Source organism: Armigeres subalbatus, chromosome 3 (assembly GCF_024139115.2).
Source record: "Armigeres subalbatus isolate Guangzhou_Male chromosome 3, GZ_Asu_2, whole genome shotgun sequence".
NCBI lineage: Eukaryota > Metazoa > Arthropoda > Insecta > Diptera > Culicidae > Armigeres > Armigeres subalbatus.
The window spans coordinates 32,905,107-32,923,544 of record NC_085141.1 but is presented as its reverse complement, the minus strand read 5'-3'; the positions used below and the strand labels follow the sequence as shown (position 1 = coordinate 32,923,544).

Sequence of the window (18,438 nt, the reverse complement as noted above, 5' to 3'; positions counted from 1 at the left end):
AGCGGGTGATTTTGAAAATTCAGCCAGCAACCGTTCGAGGATTTCCCCTGAGGAATTGTCTCAAAAATAGTCGGGCAAGTCAACAGACTGGTGGTCTCTCGTACGCGAGAGTGGCGCTAAAGCCACCAAAGTTTAATTAATTCCCTCAGACGATTTGCGAACGGTTACAGGTTGGTGCGATTGATTGACCAAGCACCCATACGACTACGATTTAGCTGATGAGGTTTCTCTAATAGCGCAACACCATTCTGATTAGCTGAACGGCCTGGCCTGGCCCGGGGGTCTCATAATCAATGTCAACAAGACCAAATCGAGGTGTCGTTTGCAGCACGAACAACTTTATGGTAGCCAGGCAAGCGGCGGAGAAGGTTGAAAGCTTTCAATATCTTGCCAGCCAGTTGGCGGAACCAAAATCAACAACAATCGAAGGGAAACAAATCTGTCATCGAAATTGTAATCAAACTGAGCATTGAATTTCTCGTTATTTTATTAGGCTACCTAAGTCAATAAATAAATATTTTGTCACTATAATCAGTTCTATCAAAGACTAAATTTCAAAATTAGTTGTAACCATCCCCTCAAGTAACTTGAAAGTTTAATGCTCCAGCTCTTCTACAAAAAACTGGATGGAACAAACGTTATTCACTTTCATGCATGCAAAGTATGTAATTCCATATTGCTTCTATGCATAGCTGCCTCTGAATTACACTTTTAATTTAAATTTATTTCTACTAGAGGTGGGCACCATATAATCTCTTACAATGTAGCTACGCTTGCTGAGGAATTACTTCTACCACAGTTTTCCGCCGACCCATGGATCCGGTCCGTAGGGTGCTGCAACGACGGGTTTTTCCACGACATACGGCGTGTGCACCGGAACCGGTACCGCTTTGGGTACGGCCACTGGCACTGGGGCTGGAACGGGATATCCGACATGTTTCACCACCGGAATGGGTACAGGCTGGGCCACGGGAACTGGGTAGGGACGATCCACTGGAACCGGATAGGGTCGGTCGACGGGGACGGCAAACGGTTTCGGGACCGCTACCGGATAGGGACGATCCACCGGGATGGGGACGTGCACCTGTGAGGGGTAGAGTTTGTAAAGATAAGTAAGGAAGCTATTATTGAATTTCACTGATAGATATGGTTGGGACCCAAGGATTTGTTTATTTTACCCTCCAGGTTACCCCCGAGAATCATTTCCTTTGTTTTACTAAGGTAATATAAATATGTAGGCTTCCATATGGTGACAACAATATAGTTTGCAACCATTCTAATCATCCTAACCTCAGTACAATCAAAGTTAATTGCCTATATTACGGCTATAAGCCACCCGGAGTGAAAATTAGTTACTATATCTGAAACTCGATTTGCGCAATTGCACAACATGTGAAAGATTCAGCAGCCTTCTAAGCTGCGGAGGACGACGGAGGTCCTTCGTAGCTTAGTAGGGAAAGCACCTGTCTAGCGTACTGGTTTCGTGGGATCAAACCTCACCGAAGGATGTGGTTACTCCACTCCAGTACATTTTTCGAACTAAAATCTTCCACATATTGTCCAATTGCGAGGTTCAGACGTTCTAACCTGGTTTTAACAAATTTAATTGTTTCCACTTAATGAGCATATATTCGCACAGGTGGAAAGGTTGTGATCAATTTTTGATACCCCCTACCCCAGCATAGCCAATTGCTCATACAGATTTTCAAAGCATTGTATAAACTGTGGACATTCGCCATACCTCTTACACCATATTTATTTTTTAGGTAATGTACTGTTCCAGCGGGACTACATCAGGAGGAAGCATTCCAAAGACAACAAGTTTTGCCAAAGTCGTGTAGTAACTCGAAAACAAGGTGAAGAGTACATTTTGGTCAGCTTCACCGACGTGCACAACCACAATGCTGATTCATTGGAAGGGATGGAGAAAATTACAATGCGGACAGAAAACAAAAAGTTCAAGCGACGATGGAAATTCTTAATCGATTTGCGAAGTCTGCAGCTTCCAGTTCAAACTCGGGCTACTAATAAAAAAAATTACGATCAAGGGAGAACGGAATATACTTGGAGGAAATATGCGTGTGATCGTTTTTGATGGAGATTTCTTCGTGTCAGATGAACTAAAAGCACCATCAATAGGCAGCTTTTCACATCCATGACAACAATCATCACATAAGAACCCGATACTGATATGTGGATGGGACATTGGCCAACGTTCCGTTGGAATTCAGGCAGATGTTTTTGATCGATGGATCCGTTCAATACCAAGATTATGAACTCCTCTATATGATACTGAAAAACATAACACAAGAAACGTATACATGCTTGCTTGAAGCTTGGCTTGAATTGTGTCGGGGTGCAGCGTTAACGTGATGGAAGGCTTGTTCCCTGATATGGTATGTTACTTGTGCTATTGTCATTTTGTGTCTTCCTCATTCAAGAATTGCCGAAGCGTTTGAAAGAATCAACATGCCTATTACTGACGGGCTGGTTTCGTGACTAAAGACCCATGTTTCACTATATTGAAACTGCGAACAAATCAACATGAGATTAAGGAGAGGATTCACATGACTAAATATATTTGAAAATGTTTTATTGAGTAAACTACTTTTACTAGGTGTGAACTAGATGAATTTATTTGCTTATCTGACACGTATAGAACCAAAAAAGAAATTTGTTTTGTAATCTTACCGATGTAATTAAAAATAGCCTGAAAGTAGGCAATTTCTCGTCCATGTATTTTACATGAGGTGACGAATAAAATTCATAAAAGCATAACTTCATTTTGGCCACTCCACTTTGGGACGAATAAAAAGTCCCAAGTCAACTCCAAACAATCCCACATTTTTTTTCGTTGTGGAACAGTGGTGTCATTCATTTCATTTATTAAGCTTACATCTAAACAGATAACACTGAATCAGCTATTGACGCCACAATACACGGTTCGAGGCCACAACTTTTCATCTTCGATTGCGCCCCACACTTGCCAAGTCGTTCAGTGCATGGTAAGCCCACCTAGCTCGCTGCGCTCCACGACTTTTTGTACCTGCCGGGTCGGAAGCGTACACCATCTTTCTGCTGTCCGACATTCTTGCAACGTGCCCTGGCCATCCTATACTTTGCTATCTTCTGGATGATGGGTTCGCCATAGAGTCTGGCGAGCTCGTGGTTCGTCCTTCGCCGCCACACACCATCTTCTTGTACACCGCCAAAGATGGTCCGTCTTTCGAATATATTACGAGTGCTTGTAAGTCTTCTTCGAGTATGGTCCAAGTTTCATGTATGTAGATGACTACAGGTCTTATGGGCATTTTGTACATGACATTTGGTGCGGGTTCGAATCTTTTTTGACCGTAGTTTCTTCTGGAGCCTATAGTATGCTCGACTTCCACAGTTGAATTGCCTTTGTATTTCACATTATTATCAGCCGTTACCAAGGATCCTAAGCAGACGAATTCATATCATCCGCGAAACAAATAAATTGACTGGATCTGTTGAAAATCGTACCTCGACTGTTACACTCGGCTCTTCTCAAGTCACCTTCTAGCGCAGTGTTGAACAACCGGCACGAAAGTCCATCACCTTGTCTAATTCCCGACGTCTAGAAAGCGATAAAAAGATGGTGCGTTGGGAATTTGCCGTTCAGTGTCGAACGGCCGTCAACGAAGCTGATTTAATAACTTATCACGAACTCATTCATTCATCATTTGCGACATACGTTGGAAGATGATCTGAAATATCACTTTGTGGGCTTTATTCAGGATGGTGATCGCTCGAAAGTTCTCACACTCCAGCTTGTCGCCTTTCTTGTAGATAGAGCATATGACATTGTCCTTCCACTCCTCCTGTTGCTGTTTAGTTTCCCAAATTCTGACAGTCAGTTTGTGCAGGCAAGTGGCCAGCTTTTCCGGTCCTCAAGAGGGGCCGCATCTAGCTCACCCTCTTCTGGCAACGCTGCCTCGAGATGCTGCGCGTATGCAGTGGCGATATCAGGTTGTTTCAGCCGCTCTAGGTCGTACCGCGGCGGCTATCGGTACCTAACATTGTTGAAGACGATGACCATTATCAGGGTCTGTCTCATTTGGAGAATTAAACTTAAAAGTGACAGTTCGAAAATTAAAAAATCACCCCGTTATAAAAATGGCTGGTGCTACCCAGCAATTCCAATAGGACATCGATGGAAAATGATTCGATATCTGTCAAAAGTAATCTTGCTCTGCGAGCAGGGTTATTCGATAATTATGGAAATGTCACTTCTAAGTTTAATTTCAGTTTAATTATGCAATTGAGACAGACCCTCAGAAAGTGGTCAGAGTCGATGTCAGCGCCACAATATGTCCTGACGTCGATAATGTTGGAAAAGTGCCGTCCATCATGAGATTTTTAACGAATTTCATTTGGAAATTCCGAAGCATTCAATTCCTGTGGAACTACCGAAGGATTTCCCTTGGAACTTTAGAAGAATTTCTTGTGTAAACAAGTAGAAGAATATTTTGTTCCAGAGAGTTTCCCGTAAAATACTCGTAACGCTTTGTAGACACCTTTACGTAGTGTGCTATGGGGTAAGATAGCTACATTCCCAGCTACAGGAAAGTCCCAAAAGACCCTACGAATACCTTCCCAATATCCAACTCCGTGGTACTTATGTCGCTGAGTCGAGAGCTTCTCTTTGAATGCCACAACAACATTTCCTTCCAACAATATAATACCAAATATTAATATGCAAAATACTTTTTCATGGTAGGTAATCATTCAATTTTGAATAAGCATAATGATTATGAAAAATCGATGGAAGACCCGTTTTGGTTTTTGTGTTTTATTTGTTTGAAATTACTCCACTCGTGGAAAATAGAAATGCGTGGTGCGGGGCAAGTTGAAACAACGATTCAAAACGTCACCCTCGCAATTAAAGGTACTATTTTTTTTCCAGAATGCAACATGGTCCGTAAATACATTCAAAAAACAAAATTTATAAAAAGGTTCAAACTTCTGAAAATAAATTCAATAAATTTCCGCCTATTCCGTCATGAATGCAACCCTCCTACAATCTATACACTAAAGAATAGAATGAAAAGGGATTATGTTTAAACTGCATGGTCTAGTTTCGAAATTCTTTGGCTGTGAACCATTCCCCCGATACGTTTAACTTTTAGTTAACATTTGACAGTTCGATGGTTATTTCGCTGTGGTTAAAAATAACCCTGCTCCGGAGCATGGTTAGATTTGACAGTTCGATAGTTAAACTTTGTTCGCGAGAAAATTGGCGCCAAATCCATTTCGTTCCGAATAACTATCAATCTGTCAAAACTCAAATGGGTCGGCTTCGGAGTAAAATTTTAACCACGATGCGAAATAACCATCAAAGTGTCAAATTTAACTAAAAGTTAAACGAATCGGTGGAATGGTTCACAGCTTAATTTACTTTTTCTCGACTGGCTCTCAAAAATATAAAACATAAAGCATGTAAATATTTTGTTAACGCCACCTTTCACTTCCCATTATAATTATATGAACCATATTTAGGTACATTTTTGTGAAAAAAAGTATCAACATTTGGAATGTGACTTTTAGGCGAGTAAATATCATGATGAGGCAACACAAGTGGGATTTGATTTTCAAACTTCTAGAACAAAGCCTACTATTTTATCAGTTTTTCTTAAACAGGAGACAATTTTGAGCTAATTTTTGAACAAAAATCAAAATCGTCAACAACTTACAACTCTTATGCGAGTGGAGGATGTAATAAATACCAATGCAGAAGAAGATGCAGAAGTATCTGTATTAGTCCAATGCATGGACATTCTCCCTAGATTGGAACGGTGATTTGAAACCACCCGCCCAGCAAAAATAACATCCATCCTTCGACTAAATCTACAATACTACAATAATCGGATATGCGGTAGGTATTGTAATAACAGAGCATGTTATGCTTGAATTAAATATGTGGCATATATTTTTTTGTTATTACTCCATTGGTATTTTACCTCTTATGCAAGGCAAGTTCATAACAGAGTAAGGTATCAATAACAGAAGTAGGTGCTATTGAGCTATTTTCTCCTGCTCGTGTATTGGTACAGCTTTTTTTTAATTCTTAATTATTGTGATTTTTTATATATATATTGGTACAGCTTACGACATGACCGGTCTACAAATTTGTTTCTTCTTCTTATTGGCATTACATCCTCACACTGGGACAGAGCCGCCTCGCAGCTTAGTGTTCATTAAGCACTTCCACAGTTATTAACTGTGAGGTTTCTAAGCCAAGTTACCATTTTTGCATTCGTATATCATGAGGCTAACACGATGATACTTTTATGCCCAGGGAAGTCGAGATAATTTCCAATCCGAAAATTGCCTAGACCGGCACGGGAATCGAACTCAGCCACCCTCAGCATGGTCTTGCTTTGTAGCCGCGCGTCTTACCGCAAGGAGGGCCCACAAATTTGTTTATAAATTTAAAAAATGATTTTCTATTTATAACCCAATCAACACAAGATCGTATATGGTATCACATGAGATGCTAAAGTGTAGCCATGGACCGAGCCGAATTGAGAAGACTCTTGTATACCGCACAGGCCACTTCGGCCTTAGAGATGCTAAAGTGGAGGTGGTATAATAGGTCCACTTATCTTATGTTACATCAATGTATACGATTATACGATTTTTAGTTGAAAGGGAAGTGGATATAGACACTTTATATATTTGTTCATTGTGATTTTTGATAGTTTTTGATCTAGCATAAGTTCTAATTATTTGACTACGCTAGAGTAATTAATTGGAAGTTTCAGATAGAAATAATTATAATGAAAAAATATTTGTATGAAAATCACCGAAGGCGTTGTTAGCTCAAAGCGGGTTATGCTTAGTGCACAAATAACGTAACGCAAAAAATCGGGATTTTAAAGCCCTCCCCCTCCCCTCATGTAAGAACAAGTAACGTGTGACCAGACTTCCCCTCCTTTAATTACGTAACACCAAATATACTATATTAACAATATGATTCACTCTCACGAAATTTTGGCGACACCACATGTGGCGCCAACTCGCGTCCGAAAGGATCGATACACACGTAAATCGAACTACCCAAAATATGACGATCGTTTTACACACACTTCAAAATGTCATCATGAAAAAAAATAGGGATGCTTGATGTTTTTTTGCAAACTTAATCGATTATGTTTAATCGAATGCAAACGGAAAATCAAATGTTGTAGCAGAAGTGTGGTAGGCATATTTTTGTGAAAATGTATAATAAATTTGATATAGCTCGTTGAACTGTATCCGGCGGGACCATGCCGGTGCACCATATCGAAATTGATGCACGCTGAACCAGTTGGAGAGCTATACGAGGTTGCTGTGGAAGTTTACATTCTTCTCGCATTGTATCCCTACTTGCTCTCTGTTTCGCACACCATGTTGCTGTTTGCTCATTTGACTGCAACACAGAGGCGTCATGATTCTTTGGGAAATTTGACATTAAAGAAGTTAATGAATTGTCTGAGACAAACAGCAAGTTGTCTGCATGGCTTATTATTATACTTATTATTATACGTATCTAAAATTATTTGAGATATCTTTTGTCACTATTTAATCCGCATTTTAATGTTTTTTTTTTGGTTGAATCTGGTTGAAAGTAAATTTAACAAGATACGTTGAAGAATAGCTCAAATATAACATTTGGAATGCATTTAAATTTATATGGAATGAGGAATTATTCCAGCTAAGATTTGACAGTTGGGTAGAAAACCTTATTGAGAATTTTGCGTAAAACGGGTTTGTAGAACTAACGAGGGTGGATTAAAACTACAAGATGAAAATTGGAAGGTCACATTTCCTGTTTACCCGCTTTTTACGCTAGCCATAAATTTACAAGGGGTGAATCGAATTTGACATATGCTGTGTACATAATTTTTTATCGAAATGTCTTAGTAGCCATGAATTAGTTGTCGATCTGTCATATTTTTATGTTGTGGAAAATAGGTGCGATGCAGTTAAACGTTTGGAGTTTTGTATAGGTATTTTCATTTATTCTAATAGGAATCTATTTTTTTTTATTATTTTTTGGACTGGCTTTTATTATGCAGGGCAAACCATCGTCCGTTTATTTTACGGCACGTTCCAATCAATGGTATTTTAGTGGATGTTCCGAATGATATTGTATCAAAAAATATTTCAAAATCACAACGTGCGCTTTTTGAAGACTTTTTCAAGAATCCAAGAGAAAGTGTTTTAAACAAAAGTAAAATTATCTCCTGTGGATGGTATTTTTTAAATTTTTGGAATAACGAAAATGTAATTATTAAATCTGTTGAAAATCCATTTGCAGAAATATATGAATAAGTAAATAAACCGTTTTTACTGATAGACAGCCGATGACCACCAACGGTCAAAATTTAGTAATTTGAGTGGCTTCACCCTCATAGATAATAGGAAAAGCATAACCCGTTTAGTTATGTACCAATTTTGTTTTACCTCGGATTTTTATTCGATTTGATTAGGACAAGAAATGCGTTACTTTAAGCCAAAAGAGCCCCACATTACGAATTGAAACTACGTGAAACTTATGAAAACTCGGAAGACCATGTAAGCAGCTTATAAATGTTTTCATGTCTCCTGAACGAGATATCCGAAGACATCATGTAGATATTTCACAATGTCATAACTATTCTATTCTTCATACCGCATGTTGGATAAGTGAAAATCGAAAAGATTCATCCAGAAGCGATTTTGGGTACCACGAGAGCGTTTACGAGCTTGAATTCCACGTAAAGCAAAGCATTAAAAAATGTTTTGATTAGAAATATTACTCTGTGTTCCGGTATAACACTCCTCACTAGCAAAATTATGACAAATCAATGTTTTCATAGAAAATTTCAACTTCATAGATTGCTAAGACCCATCAATAAAAATTATAGTGGACACACCATATGTCAAAAGGGGTGATGCAAAGCATTATGGCATCATCGAGTGAAAAGCTGGATAAGCTCAAAAAGAACCCAACGTAGATCGAAAATACTTAAAGTACTTCTGGGAGAATTTGTCAATGAAGGTGATAGATTCTAATATACACCATTGTGAGATACCACACTTTCATTAGTAGCCAGATAACGTAAAAACACTGGTTTGGACTATGCTTTTGCTAATATTTATACCATTTGATTATGTGTATTTATTCTGGTTCGCCTGAAAATTCCACAACAGTATGTTCTTTAATTAATATTGTAATAACTGATAATAGTTTTAAAAACTAAAACTCAACTTAATTCTTATTCGTTTTATTTATTTACTACGTTAATGTAATATGTTCGAACAATATTTTGTTGTGGTCCGCCACATTTACTAGTAATTTAATTCAAATATTATCAATTCATATTGAATTGGTGGAAAGAATCTCCCCTGCATTATGTCATATGGCTTGAAATGTTTTCTACAGAACCATGTCAATCAGAGTAATTCCTTTACACTTCCAAGACTCTGTATTCAAATATGAACTCTACCATCTATGCACAGAGAGAGAGCATGACCGCTTGCTACAAAAAAAAAACATAGAGAGAATATAATCCCTGGAAGAACGAGATAGCAAAGTGCTTGACAGTCGAGTCTTACTGGATTTCTCTCTGCATTGCACATGCGTTTCTAGCTCGGTTTCCTATCAGAAAAACTTATCTTACAATAATTAGTATCAGGGATTGAATCCTAAAGAGAAAGAGCAAGTCTCTCACTTATCATCTCTGTATACATATACGATAGGGGTAACGGCTCAAACCTTGGCCCATTATGCTACGGTTGAGCGCATTTATCGTTATAAATCTTCATATATTGCATTTACAACCAGAATTATTCAACCAGCCACCTTGCTTACATTTGGTTTTGACGCCAAATAGCAAAAAACGACGATGAATGTCCGCAATATTTCATTTAAACCAGCGAAAGTGTCGAGAGAAATGGACAAAATGTCGGCATCCTTGTCCCTATCATGTGGATAATTTTTCAGCCCACTTGGGACGAGTGATTGTTGATTTGGAGCATACGAGAGAAAAAGATGGGTTGCTGTTTATAGTACCAGTCATTTTGCTTGCGTTAAATAAAGGCAGCATGCAAACAAATAGAGAAAATCAAATCATCTTATTGAGCGTGAATTCTAATTGGTTGTATGTAAAATACTACCACACTGATTGTGAGAGTGCGTTTCAGATTCCCCCAGTAGCACGCTTACCAAGGACATGCTAACGAAAATACTATTATATGAATCATTTATTTCCCAAATATTTACCATATTTGCAAGTGAAGAAGTTTAGAAAAATGAAAACTGTTTTAAAATCTGCACTTGCAAAAAGGCTACATGTTCTAGCCCTCATGTTGTGCCTTCCAACAAATTGCATACGTTAATTATTGGCTGCCGCATAATTTTGAGATTTACTGCTAGTTGAAACCATGGCAGTTGTGTTGCTCTCACTCTCGCGATACTCTCAAAGAAACTTTTTTCCAAAACGTAAACAATGCTTTAGGTGGGGATGATGCATAACGCACTATTGAAGAAAGCCAATTGTAAAACTTATTCTAGACAATTCCTTGCTTTGTACTGTGCACAAACAGTTATAACTGTGCCAACTACCTGATAATATTACACAATTATCCATAAATACAATTATTGGATGCTTGTTTTTAACTCTGTGTGCATTGAAGTTTTATTATTGGTACGTGCGTTTGATTCCACTCCTCTCTATATCGATCAGCTGTTGTGAATCCTCTCAAAACTCTCACGTGTTTCAACTTCCCGAGTTGTAAGAATACTTTTTCAGTATCATTTTGCAGATCAAAATACTTTTTGCAAGCAATAATAAATCTAAATTATGATGAAGGTATTTGTCAAGTAATTTAACTTGAAATTATTCACATGAAATGACGTTGAAAGTTTATCTAATGAAACATACGATCCATTGTAGGTATCTTTCCATTATTAAATGAGAAAATGTTTGTAGGATTCGTGCGGAAGATGATAAAACTAATTATTCTTACACTAATTGAATCATTTATTTGCGAAATTATGAAGAAAATGGTGTATCGAACCACGAAAGGCTGATGCTTGAATCGTGTTTGGAAGCCGTAAGGTAGGCAATTATTTTTGGTATGTTCTGCGAATAAAATCGATTATATCGTGATTCGAGAAAAGCATCATGAGGGCCCATTTACAAACTACATAACGTTTTAGGTTGTGGGAGGGTACTTGTTTGAGCTTCAAGGACTTTATAAATTTCGAAACACTACCATACATGAAGCAATACAGAGACTTGGTGTGGGTTGTGTTTAGCGTTATGTAATTTGCGAATGAAACTTAACCGCTGAGTGGATTAACCTGTTTTAACAAAAATTCTTTGCAGCCTAATCGCAAGCATCGGATATTCTATCTGCAGCTTTCGGTTATTTTCTCCAGTACGGGTTATTGGTGAGAATGTTTTGATTTTAGAGTTTCACCTATACTAACATAGTGCTACAAATCTAAAGCGCATGCCACCATTTGGCTACGGGTGCCCCCAGCATTGTCCAAAAAAGTTTTGGTTAACTATAACGCTATACTAATGGAAATTGTGAAATAAAATTGATAGCTGCCATAGTGTGGTTGTTAACCATTCATCTGATGTGCGAAAGCAGGTATGTTCATTCAGAAAACTCTTTTATTGGGCAAAAGAAAAACACTAGCACAGCCAGCCTGCATAAGTCAACGAAACATGGCTGCTAAAAAACCGAGTCAAAGTGATTTTTCACGCAATATAATTGCTTTTAATAGTTTAAGAAGTGTATAAATCTATAGTTATGAAGCAGATATATGTTTGATACACTTTTCTAAAGAAACAGTGGTTAATATCTCCCTACAAATCGACGTATTATCGCTGAAATATTGATTAATTTTCGTGATGAGCCAATGTTGCATCCAGGGCCAACATTACCGCCGGTTACCCTATGTAGCATACCGCGAGAAACTTTTTTCGCAAGCTGTCATGATAGAGAACTGATTCGGGGTGCTATACCCCATGATAAATTTCTTTTAGAAAGCTCCAAATGCGGGGAGCACTGGCTCTGATGATGCATTTCAACTTGTTCTACACACCTGTGCAGTAACCAACACGAAAGGAGCGAAAACAAAGCGAGAATCACCATTTTTCTGTGGGGGCTGCCTATCCGATTCTGTTTTTTCGCGCTTGTATACAAGTTTGATAAATTTTTTATCATGGCTTGTTATGATTTGAAACAGTTTTTGCCTCTCTTTTATCGTTGTTCGTTATCTATTGAGAGTGATTTCTGCAAACCCTGATTAGTATACTGAAATTTTCATTATATTGTTTGAAAAGATTTCTTTTGACAGCCCAAAATGAATTGAATATCATGTTGCAAACGGCCTCTTCAATACGAAATACAAATTATCATATAATAAATGGCGTAATCTAAAAATTCTAATGGTAATTATGGTAAATATTGATTTTGAGTTAGCTTTAATTGAAATGTGTAAATATTGTAAATAATTGTAGACTGCAAAACATAAAATATGTAATTATTTTTCGGTCACGCATCTAAAAACAGCTAAAAACTAAATGTATTTGTTTGACACATAAAGTTTACTGCACATTTTTGCCATTCTTCCATGTGCTTATTTTACGCTTGACTACAAATGACATGCTCTGTCATGCCTTATTAATTTGTCTAATGCAAATGTCAATATCAATATCGCTTCACGGTTTATCGAACTATGCAATGTGGCACGGCAAGAATGATCATGTTGAGTAAATTCTAGAAGGAATTGGATATGTACAAGTATAATATTGGTACAGATTTGTCATATTTAAAGTCCATTTTTCGTCATTGCAAAAAACGCGTGTGCAACTCGTTGCAAAACTCGATTTTTTCAGCACTCGTAGTATTTATCCAACTCGGCAAGCTTCGTTCGATAAACGTACGACTCTTGCTGAAAAAATCATCTTTTTGCAACTTTGATAACTTTTTGTACGTTTATAACGAGTTGTACGAGTTGATATCGAGTTATACGTTTATCCAACCAGGCTTGTCGAGTTGGATAAATACTACGAGTGCTGAAAAAAAAAATTGTTTTGCAACGAGTTGCACACGCTATTTTTTGCAATGACGGAAAATGGGCTCTAATATGATGAATCTGTAACAAAACGGTACGAACTGATTTACTTCAAATGATCATTCTTACAAATAAATCATGTTGCTGCAAAGAACCGTCATATTCAAGGGGTAAACCACTCGGCACAATGTGCCGACGGCACTTTGCGGCACACTTTCGGCACGTCTGGGCACCCTTCTTTACATTTTCCTATTTTGACAGCTGAGCTTTTATGCATGAAGTGTCAAGAGCTAGAAGTAAAGAAGTAAAAACAAAAATATTTGCATCGTCCATCATCAGATCACAACCAGGTTACAATTTACAATCCAGGCTACAATCTATATATATTTGAACGTTGAAGTTGAAAAGGAAGTACACATTTATGAGTAGGAAGATCGAAGACATTGATCGGCCTTCAACTATGAAGGCAACTTCCTCTATTCAACAGCATGTCCTGGAAAAGAAACGGTATAACGAAGAGTAAACAAGAGAGCCTGGAGGACAATAGTACCGGAGATTCCGAGCGTGCTTCTGACTTCTAAGATAATTACGGCCCAACAGAAGTAAGTCGAACGGGATTTGAAGAAATTCAAATCGAAGCCTTGTGCTTTATGTGCGGGAGTTCAGGTTTGAACGAAATATCTGCGTTTGCCGCTCCGAATCATACCATCAGTGTCGTTCGATGAAACCAACTTGGCTCAAACGAAATTGTCCTGAACCGCACCGTGTTTGAGGAAAACAGTGTTGAATCGGTTCAATTGGCTCGCCGTGTACCGTGTGCTACATGACTACAGGAAGTAAAGTAGTGTCTGAAGTATGAAAGAACTATACCAAAATACCTATTTGGGAACGAGTAAGCTGGGAGCGGACCCGACCATTGATATGTGCCGCTTGTTTGGAGAGCAAAATCTGTACGACGCAGTGTTTTAATAAAACATACACAAAATTCTCGTCATTCGGAACACTTTCTTTTCTGCTTTTCTGTTTTTTTCTGATACATAATCTGAATTTATATCAATAAATAATACTCCACATAGTACGAATTAAGTTTCACACACATCCGGTTTCTGGTCGAGTTCATTTCTCCTGGTACATTGTGATTTTAGTTGTATGTACCTACGCTATGGCCTGATCCGTTTCCGTCTGTTTCCATCTTCCAGTAGCTGGCCATATCTTGGTGTGTAGCAGACAATACAACATCAAAAAAAACGATAAAGGCTTCCAGTTTATTTATTTGAGAAACCGATTGGAGCACCAGGTCAGATAGTAGTTTAGTTTTTGGACACAATTCTGCATGTTCATGCTGTTCAACAGAATGGAGTATGCCGTAGAAAAAGGTCAGATAAGGAAAGAAAACACCAGGTCGGATTAGGAAGAAACGGATCCTTTCATCATCAACACCGATCATTCAAAATCACTCAAAGAAGAAATGGCAGGAAATTTTCTATAGGTACGCCTGCTTGAATGAAGCACTCATAAATGATATCCCTGTAAATTTGCCGGATTTACCTGTAATTGTGAACAACAGTCAGTATGCTGGAAACAATATGTTGATATCTCTGTCCTTAGGTTCTTTCTTCTAGATCGAAAGCAATGCACACGTGTGATCACGATTTCTCTTCCACAATGAATCATTATTGAGCTGATTTTTACATTTTTGCCAGGGTGTAACGAAAGAACTATAGGCATGTTTTATTATTGGAGGAACAGTAGGCCATTTTTTTATATATATTAATCAACTTACTGGTTTTGTAGTTTGTCCACCTATGTACAATACTAAGGACACACCTGTGGTATTTGTACCATGGTACAAGGCGACAAGAAAATAATTCCAAGACTATCTTTAATGAAGACAATAATAGATGTGGCACTCATTTCAAGATTCTTGTACCATGGTACGAATACCACCAGTGTGCCATTAGTATAATGCGCATGTAAGTGCAGGGAAAAAAACTCATCCATGACCAAAAAACGCTCGAAAAAACGTTTTATAATAAACGAGAAAGGCAGAATTACCACTAGGGGGAATAATCAGTAGTTTTGTTTTTAATTTCTAATTTAATTCCGGATTGTATTATAATCCTCTCCGGTTCCTTCACTGCTTCTGGCGATTCTGGGATCTCATGAGACAGTTGTTGTTAGAGATGTTATTTCTGGACCGATTGAGTCAACACTTCCAGACGTGGTTGCTGCTGGTGGAGTCGGTAATTGAGATTCCGGTTAGTCGGTGGAAAACAGATGTTGGTGGGAAAACATATCGGGGGTAATAGGCCATATATGATCACCACGCTAGTGTAGAATTGCGCTTGTATGGGAAGTATGGTGAATGATTCAGAGACGTATGCATATGGGGAGACGTTTCGACATGCCGCCAGTCCGACGTTCCTTTTTATTCGACTCTAGGTGTAAATCTTTCATCCATGAAACATTCCGTGCCGATCGGCGTCCCAGTTGGCCCGTAGATAATAGTGGCGGTGGTACTGGTGAAATAGTTGGCGAACCACTAAACATGTTGTCCTTATTTAATGGGAACGCCGGATCTGTTTGCCAGTCCAGCTGTTGAATCGCGGCGGCGGAACTGGCATTAGTGGAGAAAGTTTCCATTTTAAGGAGTTCCAAAATTTCTATTTTGTCGAGCTGCTGTTCTCCACAACGAATTAGTATACGCCACCCGGCTGACTGTGATATCACGCTGCATAATTTATTTGGCACATCATTAGGTATTTTGATACTTTAAGCATATAAAAGGCACTTACTGGAGATAATGGTAGCACTCTTCTTATTTTATAATGACATAATTTGGCATAAAAGACTTAAAAATATATCCAAAATAAATTTTACTTGCCTCATTAATTTCGTGTTTTTTTAGTAAACATAAACAAATGATTTTTCCGTGATGCCATGCGTACATAAAAGCCAGTGCCCCCAAAAATATGATTATTTTTGCTTCGGCACATTTCGGCACAGTTTAGGCACAGTATGGGCACAATGGGCACAATTAGTTATTCTGGAACTGTGCCGAGTGGCTCACCCCTTGGTCATATTCCATGTTATCGTACCACAATGCGTAGCTCGACAAGCCATGAAGCGATAGATGAACTTGCATTTGGAAAATTTTGATGTCATGGCCATCATTACCCAAACTGATTCAGCAAAATGTAGTCATGTAACTACTGATCTGATGTTGGTTTTTCATTATAGCATCCAAATGAGTGCTATAATGGATTTTATGTCACTCATTTGAGTTTAAAGACAAAGATGTACATATTTATGTTTAGATTTTCAATTCTGAAATAAAAACCGGTGAAGAATTTTGAGTTATATTTTCAATTTTCGATAAAGTAAAAGGAAAACAATCTAATTTAGATCAGTCACGAAAGCAATAAAACAGTCACGTAATCTTCATGTGACACACTAGTGTTAGCCGATTGAGTGAAATTGAGTGCCTCGACCTTTGAATCACTTAATTGGTACGTGAATAGTGCTGTGAAACAAAAACACGTTGGTTTTCACGTAGATATGATGGGAAGATTATTTTGGGTGTAGCTAACACCGTCCTGTAAAACCACATTTTTTAAACCACAAGTTCCGACAGTTTGATAACTCGCTTGTTATGCTTTCGCCATACAAATTGCTAGCTTCCCGCGCATATACATATACACGCAGATGCTAGCAGCTGTGGGTAGAAAACCAGCGCAGCAAGCATTTCCACGTCGGAGCAGCTTCTACTATTACTATACGAAGCATAATTTGTTTTTCTCTATATTATCGTAAAACTTTATTAAAACGAGGAAAATCGATCATTTGATGATCGATTTATTCAAAAAAGTATGGGCATCCCTATACCTTCGAATGTCATCTTTTCAGCTGCATGACTGTTGCCATCGTCACCATGGGATTTGCTAGAATAAACAAGAAGAAAACATGTTTAGATTCCTCTTTGCTCGCTAGATGATGTTGTTATCACCGGCAAATGGTTCGCCATTTCGTTGTATGGAAAAGCTCGAAGTGAACCATATTGTTAATATAATATATTTGGTAACACTCACTGAGACAACCCCCCTCCCTATTGCCCAATTGTTATGAAAACATCACAAAAACCGTTATTGTTGTTCTTTTCTGTGTTGTCCTCATTTTAAGCAGGACATTGTATTGATGTAAATTGCGATTCAAATTTTAAATTTTTAAAAATTTGATTTCTTTATTACGTGACGAATAACTAACGATCCACCAACTCCTCCTCCTTCTATGTCACAATAAGTAACGATTGCTCAACCTCCCTCCCTCCCAAGCGTTACGTAATTTCAATTTCAATAACTCTCATTTGAAAAAAAAAAAACATAAAAATATTTTGTCTCAATTTACAACAACACGCGGTAGCAGAATATTACGAAAAAAATCCGTCTAGCAAGGTTATCGTTTGTTTCTTTTTTTTTGCGAACGACGGGTGAGACAGGGCACATGTTAGTGTGTATCCATTTCAAGGGTTATTCGCATACTTCCCTGGAGGTAGGAAAAAATTGAATTTATCCATATAATAACTCTGTCCAGGAATGTTCGTTGGAATTAACATCGATTTTGTGTTCACCTTGCACTTAACATGACACAAATCCAATCCAACTAGAGATGTGTGTGTCTTCCTTGTGCAGTGAAAGAGGAAAATAATCATAAAAACATAATTTTGTTTCAAAACGTAATTATTTACGCATTAATATTAAGTTCACAATTTTGAGTAGTACATAAATAGCGACACAAGTTACCAAAATACTTTTAGACAATATTGAAGCACTCGTTGCCAAAATACGTCTTACGATTTTTATTTGAAGCAGCACATTATGATTGTCTACATTACGGATTTTACAAACGATTTATAGTGAATAATGCACCAACATTTCATGGGCTGAAAAAGCATATCCCGGATAAAAATTTACAGTACCTTGTTTGGTTTAATCCATTGGAATATCATAGATTGTATGGTAAACAATACAATCTACTGTTCATTGAATGTAGATTATTTACGTTTGAAAATCATTTATATTGTACATACCTCAAAGGAACAATACGCCCAAATGTCCCCAATGCATTTTATGATATTTGTATTATTCGCTAATGTTAATTAAAAACTTGACCGAATTTTGAAAATAAGTCCATTTCGTTGATCAGATAATTATTTTTAAAGATAAAAATCTGAAAAAATAATATTTTTTTTTTCAATTTTTAGCGACAATTGAAAACTATAAAATAACAATAGTTTCCATTGTTGAGTAAAACATTATTTTTCTAATTTTTTATATGTAATTCATTATTGCTGATCT

The 18,438-nt window shown here is 37.6% G+C and overlaps 1 protein-coding gene and 1 long non-coding RNA gene across 2 annotated transcripts in view; both read right to left on the bottom strand.

Moving 5' to 3' along the window:
- Positions 1–469: 469 nt before the first annotated feature.
- Positions 470–18,438, bottom strand: part of LOC134220690 (uncharacterized) — a 43,819-nt gene continuing 25,850 nt past the window's right edge. Inside the window, exon 3 of the mRNA XM_062699793.1 lies at positions 470–1,084. Within this exon, the coding sequence (XP_062555777.1) occupies positions 791–1,084 (294 nt within the window). The 3' untranslated portion in view covers positions 470–790. The remainder of the gene's footprint in view (positions 1,085–18,438) is intronic.
- Positions 15,154–16,014, bottom strand: LOC134220692 (uncharacterized). The gene is made up of 2 exons (XR_009982007.1): positions 15,880–16,014; positions 15,154–15,815 (listed from the first exon to the last, which is right to left on the bottom strand). It is a non-coding gene; the product is annotated as an uncharacterized LOC134220692 (long non-coding RNA).